This window comes from Cyprinodon tularosa, unplaced genomic scaffold (assembly GCF_016077235.1).
Source record: "Cyprinodon tularosa strain WSP-4 unplaced genomic scaffold, ASM1607723v1 ctg364, whole genome shotgun sequence".
In the NCBI taxonomy this organism is placed as follows: Eukaryota; Metazoa; Chordata; class Actinopteri; order Cyprinodontiformes; family Cyprinodontidae; genus Cyprinodon; species Cyprinodon tularosa.
The window spans coordinates 29749-51429 of record NW_024039079.1 but is presented as its reverse complement, the minus strand read 5'-3'; the positions used below and the strand labels follow the sequence as shown (position 1 = coordinate 51429).

The 21681-nt window shown below is 37.4% G+C and overlaps 1 protein-coding gene across 1 annotated transcript in view; it reads right to left on the bottom strand.

Moving 5' to 3' along the window:
* The window catches only part of yes1 (YES proto-oncogene 1, Src family tyrosine kinase), a 40365-nt gene extending 19687 nt beyond the window's left edge, over positions 1–20678 (bottom strand). The window contains exons 1-4 of the mRNA XM_038295981.1: positions 20287–20678; positions 4901–5191; positions 3191–3290; positions 325–423 (exon numbers count right to left, since the gene is read on the bottom strand). Of these exons, the coding sequence (XP_038151909.1) occupies positions 325–423; positions 3191–3290; positions 4901–5183 (482 nt within the window). The 5' untranslated portion in view covers positions 5184–5191; positions 20287–20678. The remainder of the gene's footprint in view (positions 1–324; positions 424–3190; positions 3291–4900; positions 5192–20286) is intronic.
* Between the last annotated feature and the right edge of the window lie 1003 nt (positions 20679–21681).

Sequence of the window (21681 nt, the reverse complement as noted above, 5' to 3'; positions counted from 1 at the left end):
AGAAGTTAATTGGCTGCCTTTTCCCCAGTGTTTTAAACATCCATCAATTATAACACTGTCAAGAGTGCTTAAGAGAAGTCAGATCAAAAATGTCTTCGTCACAGCCGAGGATCTGAACCATAAGAATGCATCATATGCTCAGTGAAAGCAGGCAATATGTTGTTTTTCTCATTCCCTCTCTGCCAGACAGTTCTATTTTCACCTTAATCAGCAGGAAGGAGGTAAGATCGTAAACAGAAGACTAACGAGCAAAAGAAAAAGGAATCCAGAGGACAGTCAAAGTTTTATGAAAAACCTTAAAAAAGTACAAATTTTGCTCCTCACTCTTCAGCTTGTATGGAGTCAGCTGGGGCCACATAATTGCTGGGGATGTAACCATTCTCTCCTGTGTTGATGGAGCGGGCTTCCCACCAGTCGCCTTCCCTGAGGACACAAAGAAATTGCTAATAAGAAGCACATTACACACAAACAAAAGCATGAAAACAAAACAGGTAGAAATCCACCCACTCTTACATTAAGACTACACAGTCAATAACATAACAAAAGGCAAGGTCAGTTCACACGTCAGTCGGCTGCTTCATCATCAGAAGTCATTGTGTTTGGGCTTGGCCTTGAGTTTCAGTCTCGATTGATAGTTCACATTGGAAACCTCTGCAAACAGCTTAGATTTAAAACAACTTCACAGACGCAAGGCATGCGTCTTTCATGCCAACGTTTCCATTATTGCTTCCTCAATACCAGCCCTACTCTTCTCCGATTGTACCGACTCCTCAGCAGCACCAGCAGAATCTAGTACTAGAAATGTTTGAAATAATGTTGGGATAGAGTAGAGCCAGGACAATAGGAGTTGTTGGAATTAGGGCATTGGAGGTATTAACACAAAAATGTTCTAAATTTCCAAACTACCCAACCATTTTTTTATATAAAAAGTGATTTAAATTTTTTTATTCTCCAAATCAATCTGTAGTTTTTACATTTTACAAGTCTTGCCTGATAATGCGAAAGCATCGTGTTTCTACTCAATATTACCCAACTGCAAGAATCAGGACAATTGGTCACTTTGCATAGTGAGTGAAAAAACATTATAAGGACACAATAAAGAGAAGAAAATAAATATTTAAACCTCAACAAAAAATGTCAATGTTTCTGACAAACAATGAATAAAAATGTTAGGTTATAGGGCAGGGGTCGGCAAACAAAACTGTTAGAATAGCCATATTGGCCAAAAAAACAAAAACAAATCCGTCTGGAGCCGTAAAAATGTAAAAGTCTTATATAAGCCTCGTATGGCAACACAGGCTCTAAGCGTATTAGCCCACTATAAAAAAGGACTACATTGGCTTAAATATATAATAAGCATTCATGATTTAATTTTTATCCTGGCGCAAATGTCACATCATGCGACTACTCTGCTGTACAATATTTGCAGAGAGGAGCAGTGAATGCTCTCACTGCATGGAGTTCATCACTCGCCGCTTCACTGCATGGTTTGAATGTATTAGATTTGTTGAATTGATGATTTTATAGAAACATGATAAAAGAAATCGGATTTTTTTGGTGTTATTTTTATTTAGGGGATTTGGGGGAAAAAATGGAAAAAAGTTCTCATACCTGCATCAGAGAGAGCTACCAGTTTGATCTGTGAACATTTTTCCATGCTTGCAACAAAACTAGCAGCAATAGTGGAGTTTGGAGAAGCAATCCACTTGTTAAATCCATCTTTGAGCTCCTGTTATTTATTCAGAAGCAATGAAACATTTTTTTCTAACTCCCAACTTGGTGGTCAGCTGCAAATTTAACATGCCTTCTCTGGAAATGCCTTTCCAAATTACTCTTTATTAGCAAACGTGCAGGCAATCCTTCCGGATTGGTAATGAAAGCAAACAATTCTTATTTGAATCTTCTGTTCTCATTAGCTATTTTCCCCTTTTTCCCTTCGGGATCGATGGCCCAAGACACACCCGCCAGGTTTGTTTACAACAGCCACCTGGCTGACACAGCACCGTGCTAAAACGTGTGCTGCAGGCTACCATGCAAATCTTCGTTGATAGAAATTTTTACATTTATTGTTTAGATTTATTTGAAAGTTTTATAGCATTTGAAAACAATGAATGTTTGTTTGACCTCCTGTCTACAATATTAAAACCAACAAAAATCCTTCTATTTCCATTTAATTTTTGAAAAAGCTCCAGGGAGCCGCAAGAGGGGTGCTAAAGAGCCGAATGCAGCTCTTGAGCTGTGGGTTGCCGACGCCTGTTATAGAGTTATGATGAAAAGAAACACTTGGCTGGAAAGAAAAACAATGAACTTTTTTAAAATAAAGATTGATTAAAAAAAAAAAAACTCTGCAAATCAAGAAGCATCAAACTCTAAATGATTTGAACCCACTTTAGTCTTTCAAAGGAAGATCTGAGGGCTTAAAATTAAGTCAAGACGAGCAGAGATGTAGAGACGGTACGCCTGGTGGCATTTTGAAATAAGAAAATGAAAAAAGGGTTTAATCTGCCCTCTTCCCACCTCTTCCCTAAAAGCAGATGGCATTGTCATTGCTATAAAAGCCATGTGAGCCAGACAGCGGCAGGAAAGAATGAGCCATGTGATGAATTAAGAGCAAGGTTTGTGTTGCAAACTTGGAGCTCAGCCCATTTTCTCAGCTGTGCACACGTGGGAAAAAGATTAGAGTGGAACAGCTGATATGGAGACAGCAAAAATTGTTTTTCTTTGAAATAAATTACAATAATCCACTCAGTGTGGCATTTTAAAAGCTGATTGGGTTTATAAGCATTACATTTATTCTACATTAAATTAAAAAAGGCAAACAGATGTGGTAAATATTTTGAAAACAATGTTTAACTGAATAAATTAGCATTGTTTAACCCAGGAATTAGATTTTACACTCTAGACAGTTGTGTTATTCAATAAGACAGCTATTCAACTTTATATTGTTTTTTCTGTTTAACCAATAACACAAATATTATTCATGAATCCAGAAAGGGAAAAATATAAGTGTGAAAACGAGAGCAACTGGACAGATGGTCCATTAATGGAGGCCATCAACCAGGATACATCCCAACACTGATATCAGACCTGTATCCAAAAAGACCTTTACCAAAACATACAGACCGCTCATACGAAACCACAGAGACACACAACCATGCAGCCACAATTTTTGCCAGATCCATGTACTCACGTGTTGTTGATAATCTGAAAGCGATCTCCTTTTCGGAATGAGAGATCATCTGATGTTCTTGCTTCATAATCATACAGGGCAACAAAAAAAGTCACGCCACCTACAGATGACAAAAAAAAAATCAGGTTTAAGTACAGGGAAATAAAATATAAATACATTTTTTTAACCTTTATCTTTCAATTCAAGAGTTTATTACGTTTAAACAAAACTGTCTCAAGAGATTCCTATATATTTTCTGTTTTTTGCAGTTTCCCTCTTCCAGTGCCTCAAAGTCTGCTCTTAAATCACAACAGCCTCTGACTCATTTTTTTTTTTATTCTTCTGGGATTCAGATTGTTCCCATGGCATCTCTCAAAATGCACAACCCCCAGAAGTGCATATAAATAGTGCACACAAATATTAAATATTAAAGATCTTGTTGGGTACAAACATGCTCTGCTAATATTACTAGTTCACAACTTCAGAGTTACTAAAATTAATTCAAGCATTAATTAACTCTGAATGTTTTGCAAACTTAAAGCTATTGATGGGTTTCCCCATCAAAAAGGGCTATTTTTTCTGCCTACACTACAAGAGTAAACAGGAGGTGTTCAAACTATAATACTCTGGAACCCGCTCTTAAATTGTAACATTGTTAGAGAGAACAAGTGCAAACAAACAGTAGAAATGCAATCAAGCCTCATTTTCATTGAAAACTGACACGTAAACAGGCTCCGAGTTAAGCTATTGGTCAACAATCCCCAGGTCAATGTTGACCGACTCTACCTCTGACAAAACCAAGATCGATCATTGGTAATTTAAATGGCTGAAGCACCTCGTCAGCATGTCAGAAAGTACTGGAGGAGCCTGCTCATGAACCAATCCTTTATTTCAGATGTTCTGGACGGTCCATCCATCCATCCATCCATCCATCCATCTATCTATCTATCTATATATAAACTTATTCGTAAATACTGGATTAAACCCTTTCCCTTTTTAGGGGAAAAAAAAGACAAAGCCTGGTTGCAGGTACACAAGTGGGAAAAAATAAAAATCTAATTTATCCTTAAAATATTGCAATCGCTCTACTAATAAACTGCACTTCTTTCTAAACCTTATCAAAGAAGCAAAACAACTATTGCTACAAATTTGTGAAAACATTAAGCGTTTAGTGAATCCTGTTAGCGTTAGACATGCAGTGGAGCTGAGTGTCATCGTTACCTGATCAGACTACCAATCTCCAAAGATATTGAATCAACATTACATGCAAGAACACGTTCTATGTCATAACATTTTCCATCAGACACTACAATGATCCTTAAGTCACAAGAAGTCATTTTCATTTCTGATACAATACTAACTTTTAATGTGCATAAAGGAAGTCAATGAATTCTGTGCATGGAATTGCTTTTTGCTCAGTTCAGGAGAGGCCATGCCTGGCGCATTACTTCCCATATCTCAACGCTACTTTGTGTTTCTGTTCTTTGTGCTTTTAGTAACTCATTTCAAATGTCTAATTTGCATAGTACCTGCTTGTTTTAACATCCTCTGTATAACAAATGTTTAGCAGTTGTTTAAGATGAAATAAGAACTGAAGGAAAAGGTAATCAAAAAAAAAAAAAAAAAAAAAAGGGTCTTCAACAACTGGTGGTTTCTGTCATGTAGGGACCAGTGAAAAATTTGGAGGGACAACATATGCTTCCTTAGAAATCTCAAATTCTACACACATACCTGTGATCACGGCCGGGAACGGGTTGTTCACAGTCACCGAGGTGAACGACGTGGAGGCTCCACCAAAGGGAGTCATGGATGAAGAAACTCCACCAAAAGGGGTGAGGGAAGCTGGATGGTTGTTGTAGCTGCTGTTCTGTGTTTTCATGGCTGGTGAGTGACCCATCATTGTGGGTTCTGGCCCATAGTGACCCAGGTGAGGATTGACTGGCACCACATTGGAGTTATCAGGTTGGTATTTCAGCGCCGGGCCTTTGGCCTCTTTACTCCTGACGCAACCCATCGTCAAGCCTGCAGGGAAGAAACGGTGAGAACTTCAGCACAAAACCAAATTAATTTTGATCCAAATACACTTGCAATCATTCTGAGTGGTACTTAACTACCAAAATACATTAATCAAAAGTTGACTTAGAACTAATGCACTTACAATTAATGTTTTTATAAAAGCAAAAATGTTTTTCTCCGTTTAGAACACATTTCAAAACATTTCAGAGCTGTCCAAATTCCTGACTTGAATCTGGCAGAGCCAAAGATAAGGGAGATGGAACACCATAAACCATGTATATGTCAAATAAAACAGAGTAATAAGCAGTGTTAAACGCTGCACAATAATCCATTGCTAGATGAGACTTTCTGCTGCTAGCAGCACTGTTAAACGCGGGTTAAGTGAACAGTATATGGGTATTAATGTAAAGACATTATGGACTGCTGATATGTACAAACAGAATAGCGTAAAGTGTATTCTGCATCTTTGTCACTATTAAAGAGTGAAAATAATGCCAGACCGGACTCTGAAGTGATTCATGTTATGCTCAAGCATGCACCCACTGTGGCATCATTTCTACTGCAAATACCAGCAAGGCGGTGACATTAAAAACATGAAAAAGTCTTTCTAAAGCTGCTTTCCTCCTGAAGTCAGCGGGTTAATGCAGGTTTTTTCAAATGCAGCGTTTTTTTTTTTTTTTTTAGCTAGATAAATCTACATTCAGGAGAGGCAAGCGATGAATTCTCAAATGAAATGATAAACACTACAGCTAACTCAGCTCAGCTAATCCTATCTATTGCTAGAAAACTGCTTGTATACACAATAAGATCATCATAAAGTTACCGTATGTAACAGGTGAAAATCTTAGTTAAAAAAAAAAAAAAAAAAAGCTGACTTATGACACCACACCGTAAATCCGGGCATGCACTGTACGATTTTTTTTTGCCCTTTTCAGGCTGTTTCTTCAGTCGTGCAACAATATTTCAATCAGGCTGACTTTCAGCCTGATCGTGCGTCATGTAGTATACAGGGGGTAATGAGGGGCGATCAGCCTTTCACGACCACCTCCCGATCAGGAATCGTGAGGTGGTGAGAAAAATCAAACATCTGAAATTCAGTTTCCAGTCATTAATATCGCATCAGAGCATCGGGGAGCACAATGTGAGAACATACATCGTGAGCTGTGAACTTTTAAACCTTGCGGTTTTGTCGTACAGTTTGAGCTGTAACTGCGTGCAAAAATTTTAAAATATCACACAGTGTATGCCCAGCTTAACCAATCAGTGATCGACAGTCTTTTGGCTTTGCATTTTGAGTTTCTGATACGCAATAACGGACCATTCTGGCTTAATTTCACACCTTCTCTGCATATCTAGAGCTAAACATGGAGAAGCAACTTTTAGTTCTTGTGTTCCACTAATCTAAATTTTAGAGTGGCCTTTGACTGTGCTATTCTAAATATTATTAGATAAATTTACAGTCCAACCTTCTTTACATTATCAACGATTTTATCATAATCTTATTACTTAATTATTCATTTTTATTATATCTAATTACTGCCTTTATGCCACTGCAGTGTATTTTTCATCTTATTATTATTTATTTATTTTATTCATGCAGCAATATGAATTGTCTTGCAACTGAAATGAACAGCTTGACAAAGCCATGATGGCAATTATTTTAGATCCAGGTAGTATGCAGTTCTTCATATATACACACACGCATCAATTTCACAAAGATGGTATCGGCCAATACTGCTCAGCCAGGTATCGGGGCCATATATATATATATATATATATATATATATATATATATATATATATATATATATATATATATATATATATATATATATATATATAGAGCGAATACAATTCTCCCATTCTCCCTCAGAAAAAAATCTGTGCATGTCTATAAATCCTGTATTATGAGAAAGATTTCGACAGATTTCTTTGTAGCATAAAAAGAACAGAAAAATTAAGTAACCTTGGATTAAGAAGTAAGATCATTTCCATGTTTGCACAGTAACAGTAAGTCATGTAGGACATGTACAGAACATTAATCCACTGATGACAAGACTGCATAAACTATGCAACACCCATCGAAAAAAAGTCAATGCTAACCCAAATGGAGCCCATTTTCACAGTAGCCTGCAGAATATAGGAAATATAAGAACAAGCGTAGGAGTTGGTGGATGTATCAACCAACCACAGCACAACTCATTTTCTTTCACCTTCAGCCTCTTCCTTAAATTATTTCAGTATGGTTTGCTTGTGTCAGACAGCTACAGATAAACTTAGAGGGATGTACTTTCAGTGACTCATATCCTGCCAGCAGATATACTTTATGACAGTTTTGAGTACTTGAGTGACAACTCCCATAGGTACATAACAGCATTTAAAGTGCAGCACAAGTCAGTTTACAATAAAAATACCTCTTTTGCTGAAACTATCAACAGCATAAAAAAATGACTAAAAAAAGTCACGCAATGCATTAATATGAAATCTAGAAAGTATAAACAAATGTTAAAACTAAATATTCCGAGTCATAATTTTTAAAGAAGCTATCCTTTTTTTTTTTGTAAATAATGGGTAAGGGATAGGGATGCACCAAAAAAGAAAATTTTTCGCCAAACATGAAAACTTGGGAAACTAAGGTAAAAATTTGAAACACCTAAAGAAGTTATTATGTGAAATATTAAAATCATAAAATGTTTAGCAACAATGTGTCCTAATCCTATTTAAAAAATTTTTTTTTTTCAAAACTCAGCTATTTCAGTAAATGATAAATTGTTCAATAACAAAAGTACCTAAATATTGATTTACCACTGACATTTTTATGTTAAGCCCTTTACCTAAGTAGAATCACTGGGAAACGTTCTGCCATTTTCAAACACTTTTGCACCATACAAAGTCGGTATGTTCGGAGTCAGTTTCCATTTCAGTGTCATAGTCTTCTTATATTCAGAATGGTGATGGGGACATTTGGATTTCTGCGCAACTAACCTGAGCACTAATAGCGACCAATGTGCAACGTGTGCACCCCCTCACTCAAAACATTTCTGCTGTGCGTTCAACTCTGGAAAAACTGCTCCCCAATGTGTGCTCTCTTGCTTCAGTTATTTACTTTGAACATTCGACAACTTTCGGCCATATTGTTTCGGTGATAAACAAAAAATTCACTTTTGTCATTTTTTAAATAACTTTCTTCATTTTCAGCCAAAATTTACAGCGCCTAAATTTTCAGTGCATCCCTGGTAAAGAATGCTTTAATTCCAAAAGTAATAAACCCATCCCCTTTTGTGACTTTTTAATTGATTACAAACTGTTCTACTCTAAATGGGAACAAAAAACTTCTACATTTCAATACCAGAATTTCAGGCGTCCACCTACAATAAGGAAACGTTTGAATCTAGTAAAACGCAACAGTAAAAATGTCAACCCTTACAACTAGCTTACATCTGTACTTTAATTGCAGTGTGATATAAAAATCCGTTTGACTTGAAGTCTATGGGAGGTCTCTGACCACAAAGGTGATAGTTGACTGTTTTTTGGAACTACTGAAAAATATCAATGCAATATAATCTTTTGTTTTGTTGTTAATCTTTGCACTATCAAGTCTCAAATGATCTAAAAGTGCCAAATTCCCAAACTATTTTGTTAAAAAAAGAAAAAAAATTACTGACATTTAAAGGGGGGAACATCTTAAATGATTGAATGCTTTTCATGTTTAAACAGGTTTAAAGCTGTAGAAAAAAAGAGAGCATTAATTTAGTTTCCGTTATATTTTGCAAGCATGATTTATGTCACAAAACTGGTTTAGAGAGTCGAGAATGCTTTGAAAGAGGAGGGATGGACAAGAGTAAAAGATTCCAAATGTTTATAATCTATATATGTAAAAACAGCGTAAATATTTACTACAAAAGTAGTACCAATAAGATGGAGAAATGTACAAAACTGTCCATGTTGATCATGGGTATTGAAGAAAAAAAAAGCATGTTAGAATAAAAACTATAAAGAAACTAAATTTCCAATGCTCTTAGACATTTTCAACTTTTTGCAGCCATCTATATGTGAAATGTGTTTAAGCCTGTATTCAGCAACTTATCTGTTGCCCTTCCTACAAAAAAAACAAAAACATAAAATAGAAATTCTTTGTACACAATTCAAACTTTTTCCGCAAACAGTTCCATGAAAAGGAGACAGAGACATCATTTATTCTTGCAGAAAGATCCCATTCCTACATAAAACAGCTGCGTTATGGTTGTGTTTTAGGGGGGAAAAAAAAGACTAGCTCACCACAGCTTCAGTAAATATTTTTGAATAAAAAGTATCATTTACAGTGCTTGTCTTTTAATTACAAAATGTAGTCTTTTAAACTCATGATTAATTAAAGGGATCTTTGATCAAAGAGACCAAATTTGAGGCTTCTCAGTGCAAATTTAACTTTTGCACTGAATTATAAAACTTTGATAAAGTTGAAATCTGACATACCACAAGATACTTTTGGTTTTCCTGACAATTTTTGTTAGTTCATTATGTCTTTGCTATGTCAATGCCAAAATATGGATGCAAAGGTTGTGGAAAACACAAACAAATAAAGAAAAACCCCTGCTCCTATATTAATTTCGGATTTAGAATAAAGGGCATTACAAAAGAAGACATAAACAACCAAACATCAACTAAACATCTCTGGTGTGGGCTTTTGTTGACTCCCTTATTTGGGTAGGAATACACCTATATAGGCTACATATGTTGCACCACCCTAAGATCAATCTTCTTTTTCTTAATAAACAACTAAGGCAAAGCAACAGCAACCTAACAACTATACTGGAGGGAATCCTAATGGGCTCCAAGAATCAATCCATGGATCTATTTGTTGGAGATGGAGTATTGGCAATTTTCTACCAAATAAACAGTATTGACAAAAAGGAAATGCTGACGAAATAGAAACAGAAAGAGACAGAAGATCAAGATTAATTACAACTAATGACCCAGAGAAATTAACTCAAGCAGGAAGCAAACTTAAGTTTCAAAATGCCAACACTTTTTTTTAAATTCAGCAGCTCTCATATTTTCCAATTATTTAGTCATTCTCATTGCAGAGCTCTGATGATCCTTCTTCCAGTTCCATTCATTAAAAAGCTATTTCATTGTGATAAATCATTAGCAGGAAAAAAGTTATATCAGTTAGAGTGTTTGCAGCTTGCGTTTAGGTTTAATTTGGTAGATATCAAGAATGCAATTCATCACTTTATCAAATATTCTGGTGACATCATTTTAATGCTCTTTATTTCATGATGATTTAAAAAAAAAAAAAAAAAAGGGGAACAATGGGGAAATTCATTCTCTGCATCTTAGCCCATCCCCTTGGGGAGCAGTGGGCTGCCATTGTGTGGCACCTGGGGAGCAGTGTGGTGTTAAGGGTCTTGCTCAGGGACCTGGAGTGCAGGCTGTGGGGATCGAACAGGATACTTGCAACCTTCTCAGAGCACAAGCGCACTGCTCTAACCACTAGGCCAACACTCCTTGTAATGTCTGTTTTAGCATTAAAGCAATTTAATTGTCTGCATGTTTGGTTACGGTAGTCTGTTTTCAAAATGACTAAAGAGAATGTGGACTGAATTGTGACTGGCAGAAAATTATTACATTTTGGTTATGTTCGAATCACCATCAGGAACCAGGAATTTTTTTTGAAAGATTATGTAAATACAGGTATTACTGTAAGGTGGAATATGTTGGGGGGGAATGAACTACTTGGTGAAGGTCTGCACTCTCTGGAGCTGCCTTCTTCTACTGTTAATTCGCTCTTTTCTCCAAGCAACGCTGCTTTGTCATGATTTTGAACTTGTTTTAATAAGTAATCTGAGAATTGCTCTCCTCAAGTTTCATTTTTGTTTATGTTTACTTTTGACCGGCGTGTCGTATAAGATGGCTGCAACAACTCAAACTGCAATGCGTTGTGACATCATTTAATTGTACAACAAAGCAGTTGTGCCACTGGCGTTTGGTGAATGGGTCAAAACTGGAAGTTACAGGTCAAGCACCTAATTTTCTAATGTAAATTGTTATGAATTTATTCCTTATGCAGGGTTAAATACAGCATATTTCAGTGTATGGGGCTGCTAAGCAGAAATATAATCAATGTTTTTTAGTAGCATATCAGCTGACGTCTCAGCATCCAGGCGAACACATGCGCTTCTGTCCAACAGCAAAAAGAGAAGAACCTTTTAAAGCAGTGGTTCAGGTCTGAAAATCAACACTGAACAGACTGATTGTTTGATCAAACGAAGCATTGCAGAGCTGATGCGTAGCCACCATACCATGGCGGCAGGTGGATCAGAGCAACATGTCACTGGTTCACTCCGTTTGCTTATTAAGGGGAGATATGAACCCCACCTCCCAACACGGAGGTAGTGCACTTCTTAAGGCAGAGATTAGCCTTTTTTAGACTTTCTTCATCTTACTTTACTTCTTCGCAGCTACTCGCTTTGTTTCCTATGCGTAAAGATAAGAGTAAAAATCCCTTTAATCTCAGTCTGCCAGATTTATAACTTGTAGTGTAACTTCATTGATTGTTTAATTTAGTTCAGTTGGGATCCTTTTCATATCATAAAACCCTAAAACTGAAGATTTCTATTGGAGTTTGTAGGTTAGATTTTTAAATTATGGAAAAAAAAAACAACAACAACTATGGAACCATTTCTAAAAACTTAGAATAACTTTACCCAAAGCTTTCTTAGAAACAAGTAATTGGAATTGTTCGCATTCAAATGATTCCCAACCACACCCAGGCTCTTTGGTCAATCCTGATTGCTAATCTCTGAAGTTAATGTGATAGTGAGCTCTTGACTGCAAATAGGAATTTAAATCTATTGGTACAGTGGTGACTGATACTGTTGTAAAATTATCACAAGCCTGAACAAGCCCACATCAGCTGGATAATTGTGGATTGTGAAACTGGTTAAACGGTCTTAAATATTTGTCAAGAGATGACATTTGTAAAGAAACCAGTAACTGGTGGGAGCAAATCATGCCAAGAACATCAAGAGAAAGTTCAAAATGTTCATATCTAATCAAACCAAAAAGTTACTTCTTTATCAAGTCTCTACATTTTCTGGAATCCTGTTTTGCATTCTGTGCAAAAAGTGTTGAAAAGTAACAAAAACAAAAAACAAAAAAAACAAATCCAAACGAGCAACATGGTTTGCTTTCTTTTCGTACTCAAAAGGAACATTTGATTCTAACCTCCTGACATATGCACTGAACACTTGGCAGAATAGATGTGTACAAATCAGACACATTATCCTTACACTAAAAGCCAAAGCTGCAACATTTACCTAAAACGTTTTCCAATTACCCATTTAACACAAAAAGATCTCAAGAGAGGGTAAATAAGGCACTTTAAGGACTCTCTAACAAAGTATAACAAGTTTCATTGTAGGAAACTAACTGAAATCAATTTTACATCCAATTGATTCCTGACATGTTGTGGTGTCCTCGCTATGAAGCTTTCTTAAATAACACTGTTGAAGACACACATTAGAAACAAAGAAAATGTGCGTCAATCTCATGTAGGAGATGAAGAACAGGGATGTTTTAAGGCAACCTCAGTCTGCATGTAGTCATTTTTCAGATGGCCAGACGGACAATTCCAACAGTAATGAAGCATGCCTTTTCTCAACGTGGAATGTGTTTACTTCTTCTAGCCACTCAAGAACTCTAAAAGATGACATTGCATTTAATACAGCATTAAGGCTGTTTTCAAACCTTAGATCACATGAGCATATAGTTTGGACAAATATTAGAAAAGATCTAAAGAAATATACTGTTCTGGTGAAAAAAAAAACACACGCTTTGCTTGTTTTTAAATTATGGTCATTTTATTGCCCTTTGAGATTTAATTTCAAATGTCAAGTGCATTACAAATAAAAAGTATTATTAACAAAGTCAGAGACAGTGTCAGAGTGAAGTATCCTCTAACTAAATCAGTGGTTCCTAAACTGGGCCCCTCTTTAAAATGTTATTGAAATTACACAGGCCCTAAAAGCATAACGGCAACGGAATCCAGTTTTCATAATGATCTGCGTTTCAGTGTGAGAATCTAGTGTTAAAATACATTAAGTTGTTGGTACAGAAGTACTTTTGGAGGTCATTTCAGGTGGCTCTCTTACTGAAGCATCTTATTCATCAGTCTTATTCGCAAGAAATCACATGTGACACACCAATCAAAACCCAATACGTTTTTGCTGTTAAGACACCAGCCACCTTTTTAAACAAACGCACTAACCCTAAAAGAAGATGGTCCACAAGGTGTCAGGACTGCCTTGCTTTCTGGCTCAGAGAAGGAACGGGGGGGGTTGATTTCAACACTTCTCATTGACATCTCAAACCTTTTACAAAACATACGACTGTATGTGCATTTAAACACACACACATATATATAGATTTATTATATAGATTATATAGATTTATGCCATAAATATATCCAAGTTTAAGTCATAAGCTATTTTGCATTTCTGAGCCACTACTGTCCAACAGAGGGATTTTTCTGCATGCTCTAACATTAAAGTCTTTGCCCATGCCAACAAGTCCCCCAAAAACGTTGACAAAAATATCCAGTACATATATTTTCTGGAGTACTTCTCACTCTCAGGCATACATGAATACACAAAAGAAACAGTTATTCGGTTAACTAAATGCTGGAACCAGAGCCCATCCAAAGACATGTGACATCTGAAGCTTTGTGCCAGACAGCCTGTGATGCCGTGTCAGATTAAGGAGACACAGGCTGCTGCTTCCCACAGGGCAGAACAACAATACTGCAGCACTACAGACAGGAAGCTTTTCTATAGCTGCCATGCATCTTAATGCAGAAAGGACTATTTTAAAAAATATTGGCATATATTCTTCAAAACTTTTACACTTGACAATTTCATTATGCCAACGGAAAGGCATGCAAGCAGTTTCACTAATTGTTTTAGACTAAATTGCATTTTAATTTTCAAATTTGCATGAGAAGGATTATGAGTAATTTAAAGAGAGCATCTTAGGATAATATTAAAACCTGCAGAGACCATTTGAGCATTAAGTTTCCACCTTCTATCACCTTTGCCATCACTTCAGAATAATCTACGAAACATGCTCTACTGAGAATGAAAATATTAACAAACATTATAAACAAAAATAAAGTTTCCCAACTCCCAGCAGTGTTTTCCTACACAGCAGCGTTTTGTTAACCATCCAAAAAAGTTGTAAGTAACCAAGCAAGGCACTTTGAGTGGTGTACCTTCAATTTGTCACACAATTTAAACCTAAATTACCGGTAGGTTAATTACCTAATTGTCTCAGTTTTTTTTTTTTGCAGTATAAAAACTTTCTAAACAACAGCTCAATTTGAGGAGAAAAAAAAATCAACAAATTTGACTGGAAGGATGTCTTAGATTTAACAGTCAGAAAATGCTGCTGTAAACAGGCATAACAAGCAGTTTCCACACATGTACCAAATGTCTGACATTTTGTAATTACCTCCTTGGTGGAAGCTCATGAGAATACAAATACTAACATCAGATGAATCTGACCTTTATCTTTCCTAGGTACTGGGGGCAGATAAATCTCTCAATGAAGCATCTATAAATACAGCAAACTGGTGCCTGCTGGGTAGCTCATAATTGAGATCTGTTGGTTCTGGTACAAAAGCAGCCACTTTTCTGCAGAGCTGTATTCAAAATTATTCTTTAAAAATTTTACAGCTAGCATTTTTCAAAAGTATTCACAACTCTTGACTATGCAAATTTGTCTGACAGGAGTTTGTTTTGGGTATTCTTGGCAATCTTTCTGATGCTCTTATTGATTGCTCAGTGATTCATTGACTGTGGTTCAGCCTCATTTTGAAGATTTTTTCCTTTTTTTAACCACTAAACTATGTATGCACCACTTTTCGTGAGCTCCGAGATCCTTCCAATGAGTGCATCCAACCAGTATCCATTGACTTTGTAACTGTCATTAATGCTACGTTCAGAACCGCACGCTGCAGAAGCAGCTAGTTTACAGGCAAAGTCAAGGTGCAGCAAAAGGTCTTGCTGGGCGTTTTGAGAAGCAGGAGCAGCGCCTCACGAGCTTCTGAGCATCTGAAACGCATGATGCGCTTCAGAAGCAGCAGCTTTTGTAGTTGGAAAATTTAAACTTTTGCTGCTCGACATGCCACATCAACCAATCAGAGAGGCTGATTTGGGAGCTGCCAGGGAGACAGACACAGCTGTCTGATGGAGAACGCTATGATCATTCACCTGAAACAGTTTAATAACACCTAAATTAACTTCAGATGTCGAAAAACACCTTCCAGCCGCCGCGAACAGTGTTGGAAAACCGCAAAGAGGCGACCGGGGCAGAGGCTGCCATTGAACAGGATTTCCAGGGACAGAGCAACGCCGTTGTACGGGGGTCTGAGCGGCTCCAACAGCGAAATAATACTTGAAGCAGGAATGTAATCTGGATGAACTGACTGCACAGATGAAGCTTTCAGGTGGACCTTCTCACTAAAAAACAGATTAAAACTACTTTTAAACCACTTATAACAGCAAATATAGCTGCCATTGTTACAGGCTAGGGTAGCCCCGCCCAACACACATCAGACCCACTTTTCGGCCGTGCAGCCAGAGCAGCAAAGATGCTTCAGCTGCACACATGTTTTTGCTGCTTCTGCAGCGTGCGCTCTGAACATAGCATAATTCTGCATTTGCAACTTGACATTTTGCAGTGTTGATTCTCTATCTCAATCTACCCAAAGTACGGATGGAAACAAGTAATCAGCTTATAATTTGTCTATTAATGCTTTATTTAATAAAAAAATAAAAAAAAAATTCCATATGATTACGCTCTCTTAGGAGACATTTCTTCTTGTGTCACCCCTGTCCAACAGCGTGCCGCAAATCATTCTTAAATGAAGCCTCACTAGTATTTGCAAGAGATGTAATGCTGGAGCAAAGGCATACGAAAGCAGAAATACTAATTAATTGAGAGTCTGGTACAGGATTATTTAAACTGTTCAATGGTGACAAAGATGGATAATGCACTTTATGCAATGCTGTTTGTAACTATTAAAACTCAAACTTAAGTTATCACTGAAATAGCGCCCATTCAGCCAACTACTTCAGGCTACTGTAGACTCTTGTCATCTCTAATTTATTTATTTTTCTTTGGTTTGTCTCGCCTCTTACTGGACAAAGAATACAAATGGTCCTCCATAGCAACAGAAAGTGGAAGATAAAATGATCTTGGTCATTTCTACTCCTTTCAAAATTCTCGGCCACCAACAACACATCCAGATGCAGGTAATGTGTTTAAGGCTGACGAGTAATAGAGTAATCTGATTAATATGATGACATAACATGGCATCTCCCGCCGGGTGCACTATTTATTTATAAACAAATAATTCTAAGCTATGAGAACACTTTCATTTTTTTCTTTAGACCTTTACAGAATATATATTTATCAAAGCAGTACTTGATCTTTGCTGATTCAAAGCCAAATTTGTTACACAATGTCACTTTAAAAAATGCAGAATATATCAGAACCTGCTTTAAAGGAATAGTACACCCAAAACATGATTAGCCTTCATTTTCTACTCACCCCCATGCTGAACAACACTCTGGAGTACTTTTATGATATCTCAAATGCATCTGGAGATCTGGGAGGCTTCTTGCTGTCTGCTGACATTCAAATAATGGAGGTCTATGGTGCCCGAGACAGAAAGGTCCATAAAAGTCCACAAAAAACGTGTCAATATTCCTCCATACTGCTCGTCCAATGTATTCCAAGTGTCCTGAGTGGGTAGCATCCAGAATTTACTCGAAACGAAGGCATTTAGAATGTTTTTAGAGCATAAATAGTAGTGTATAGGATTTCCTGAAAGCGCGCACATGCGCGTTCACGACGCTACGGAAGCCGGCAGACCAAACCAGCGCATTCAGCTCGGCAAAGAACTCATGCTCTTCCTCAACACTGAAGTCCTCAGACATTTTTCTTTCGTTGTTTCTTTCTTTGCACAGGTAAACAGCACATTTCTTCTTCTACGCTTGCATTATCGGCAGAGCAGACGCTGAATGCGCACTTTCTTCTGGTTTGGTCTGCCGGCTTCCGTAGCGTTGTGAACGCGCATGTGCGCGCTTTCAGGAAATCCTATACACCACTGTTTATGCTCTAAAAACATTTTAAATGACTTCTTTCGAGTACATTGGACGAGCAGTATGGAGGAATATTGACACGTTTTTTGTGGACTTTTATGGACCTTTCTGCCTCGGGCGCCATAGACCTCCATTATTTGAATGTCAGCAGACAGCAAGAAGCCTCCCAGATCTCCAGATGCATTTGAGATATCAAAAAAGTACTCCAGAGTGTTGTTCAGCATGGGGGTGAGTAGAAAATGAAGGCTAATCATGTTTAGGGTGTACTATTCCTTTAAACCTTACTAAACCTCTGAGGCCTTCACAAAACAGCTGTATTTATATTGAGATGTTTACACTCTGGTAGACTAGATTTAGTTCTAAAGTCGGTTTATTTTTTCAAGGGATCAAAGTAGAAGGGGTGACTCACCCTTAATCATATAATAAAACTGAGAAATTCATTGCAAGGGACTGTAATAAGGTTTATCATAAAAAAGCAGCACGGAAAAGAGATGTATAATTATATCTAAATGCCAATTAATTTGAGTAAATAGCTTACACGTGTTATTTACAGGAAGACCACAGTACCAACAAGGAAGCTGCTGCAAATGTGAAAAAATAATTATACTGCAGCAAAACTTGTGTTCAACTCTCTCATTGTCTAGAGTAGAGCCCAAACATGTACACTTGGCATAATAAATCATCCCATGAGAAAGACTCTTTCCCTCCGTCGTTTGGCATACAAATTCCACTTGGAAAGACCAAATGCACCAGCTGTTTAATTAGTAGGTGGCAGCAATTTAGCCAAAAATTAAAAACAAATCAAGGGGTTTGGTAATGAAACAAAGAAAACAGCTTCAATGGGCAGTGAATGAAAACTCCCTCTTAATTATTTTTTTATATTGATGACATGTTTTCAGTGAAACACTTTAGACCAGGGTTCCTCAATCTTGGCCCTGAGGGTCTGCTGTCCTGCATCTTCTAAGCTACGTTCACACAGCAGCCTGAAGAGACACAAATCCATTTTTTTTGTATATATGCCACCTGAATCTAATCTTTCTATAATAGTCTGAACAACACAGATCCGATGCAACCCAGGTTACTTGGCTCTGTGGTTCTGAATCCGATACATATCGGATCTTTTCAAATGCGACCTGCTCGCATTCATCCGACCTGAACGCCATTAATACTCAACAAAGGTCCATATTCTGCATCTTGAAACATGTAAGCGGGAAGAAAAACAACAACCATGGCAGATGATAATAAGGAGAGCATTTTTTATGTCAACCTTCTTGAAAAGATTGTGTTTTGATTGCGCCGGCTGAGATTGGGAAAGAGAAAAGTAAGGCTGCAAGATGCGCTCCAGCACTCCCATCCACGCAGAGCATGCATCTAAAAGATGCAGGACATCTTAACTCTAGGGCCAAAATTGAGAAAGTCTGCTTTAGATATTAACACATTTTATTAAAAATGTTATGAAAAATTTACTCAGTCACTATAGAGAATCCATGAGACTTTGTGCAACTTTGTCTGTGAAATGGCTCTGGGGTAAATAGCAGCTCATCAAACCCACAACCCAAACAAAACCTTGCTCTCAATAATCAGCCCAGCTTATTCTATATGCCATGATTCTTTCCCATCTTCAGTCTGAGCTGCCAACCGGTGCCAATCATAGTGACTGGAAAAGACCCGCCAGCGGGAGGGGAAACAGGAGGAGTGGGGAAGGGGGAGGGGGGCTTCCTTCCGAAGCCATTCATGCTTTTTGAGGCCACCTGCTGTGCCTGTCAAAGGCTGGAGCAAGGCTGAGAATAATAAAAACAAAAGAAAAAAGAGGGCATGCCATTTTTTTCAAGCTAAAGACCAAGAGCTAAATCCTCCAGCAGGTGAGGATGTCCTCATAAGGTTTAGACCCTCTCCGTTCTAGCACAAAAACAGCAAGCATTTATCCCACAAAGTCAACGATGATGCAGGACACCCGATGAGTGTGTGAGGATCCTCAGAAACCCCAGTTCAAGCCAAAGGTCCCTGAACACCGGCCAACGCCACCTGTTACTGCTCCTCACTCCTCCGCCAACAGTCCTCAGTCCAGCTGTTTGTGCATGTGTTTATGTAGGTGGCAGAGATACAACTGTCCGGCCAACTGGGGCTGTACTGACAGAGAGGGATTATCATGGATGAGGATTACTGGGCCACTGGACTATAACAGACATCCAGTAATAGCTATAATAACTACTGCAGCACAAGGGTTGGAACACATGATGTTGAAATTTTACTGTGATGATGAGATCAGTTGAAACTAACTCATATTTTTATACACTTATCCCACCAAAGGAAAAAAATGAATAAAAATACTTGAAAGTTTACAACAATCCATATTTGGTTTGAGGATAAACAACAGTCCACTCTACTGGTGTAATATAGGAGCTATTATTCTGACCTAATAGGCATATTAACAGTTTTTTGCAATATTACAGACAGTGAGACACCAATCAGCATATCTGAGGGTAACCTTCACAACAAAAACAAGAACTCAACAGAACTTTAGGAAAAAAGAAGCTTTGTAAAGTCCCATGGGTTTTTGTTTGAAAGGCCTCCCAACAGCTGAGGCCTGCAGCAGCTGAGGGGGGGGGGAGGAATGGGTGAGGCAAACAGAAAAGCGATCATCAACTTTTTAAAGCAAAAAACAAACAAACTTTATTTTAACTTAACCTCATTCAACATTAAATAATCTGCTTTTACCTTCCATTAGTGTCAGCTGTTTAAATAATTGTTGTTTGACCCCCTGATTGTATTTAAACTTGAGTTCAAAACACCGAGCAAACATCAAACAGACTTTGGAGACATTGTAACATATCGAAGTTAACTCTCCTTTTCCTTCCTCCTCCAACTTTCACCGGGTGGAGGCCCTGCTCAGCCCACTCCACCGCTAAACGTGACTTTAAGGGAAGCGTTTCTTACCTTAAAACCAACCTTAGCCGCGTGGTGCGTCGGCTACATGCGTTCTGTGGTCGTTTTTTTTTTCTTTCCCCTTCTTGCTTTCCGTCCTCCCACGCAACGCGTTTTATTTCCCGTGGGATAAGAAGAAACTACCCGAGACCAGCTCTATGAACGTGGAATCTCAGTCTTCCGTCTGTCCCATGCGGATCAACTAAGAAGTCCTTCACTGAGATCCTGTTTCCCTTTACAATGGGGAGGCTGAGCTCGGTCACGCACAGCTGTTGTTGTGTCGGTTAAATGCGGGGTTCAATGCGGGAATAACCGGTGGATGGGAGGTGAGGGTCGCCCAGAAAGACACACAATAGCAGGACTAGTGGAGAGGAGAGGCGATGAGGCCAAAGAAGGAATCATGCTGCGTTCTCGGGCAGAGATTATAGTCGGAACATACAGGTTCCATGAACTAATTATATATATATATATATATATATATATATATATATATATATATATATATATATATATATATATATATATATATATATATATATATAAGTAATTTAAAATGAGCAGTGTCTTTCTGATTTTGTTTTCTTTCCCATCTCGTTTATAGTTTTTTTTTAAATCCTCTCTAAAAGCACACTTCTTCTCCCTAGCTTTTAATCAAGTCTAAGTGGCCGTTTAGCAACATTTTTTTTTTTTTTTTTAAATGTATGAAACATTTATCCTATTATATTTGATCTCCTTTCAATTTTTTTTGTTTGCATTGCGTTTATGTATTTTAGCTTTTAGTTTTTATATTATGCTCTGCAACTGTGATTCCTGTACAGCACTTTGGTCAACCCTGGTTCTTTAAAATGTGCTCTATAAATAAAGTTTGAGTTGAGTTGAGTATAAAGCAGCATTTATTTAAGGATAACGCCCCAACAGTTTCTCCTTTTTACATCCCTCTCTAGGTAAAGGGGAGCACTTTAGCATCCTGATGGTGCATTTTCATTGTAATATTTCTTATTTTCATCAAAGGAATTGTAATTTGTTTTAACATTTTACTTTATGTGATGCTGCTATAAAAACATTAGTTTCTCAAAAAAAACTCCCTTTCAGTTGTACGTCTAAATTAAAAGGCAGAAATATTTACTTATTTGATCTTTTTATCCTTCTGCTTCCTCATACTTTTTAAACATCTTTCATTCAGGAAATGTTATTTCCTAATTAAAGTATGCTTTGTGTACTCTTACACATTTATGAATAATTATTCCACTGTTTTCAACAAAACAACGTTTAATAAGATGCACATTGCTGACTTTCATTAGAATTTTCTGTTTATATATTTTTTCTGTTTTACTAATGATCACCTTGTGACCTTTGTCCGCAGTATGACAGAGAACTGTTGACTGATTAGTGCATGATTATGTAACT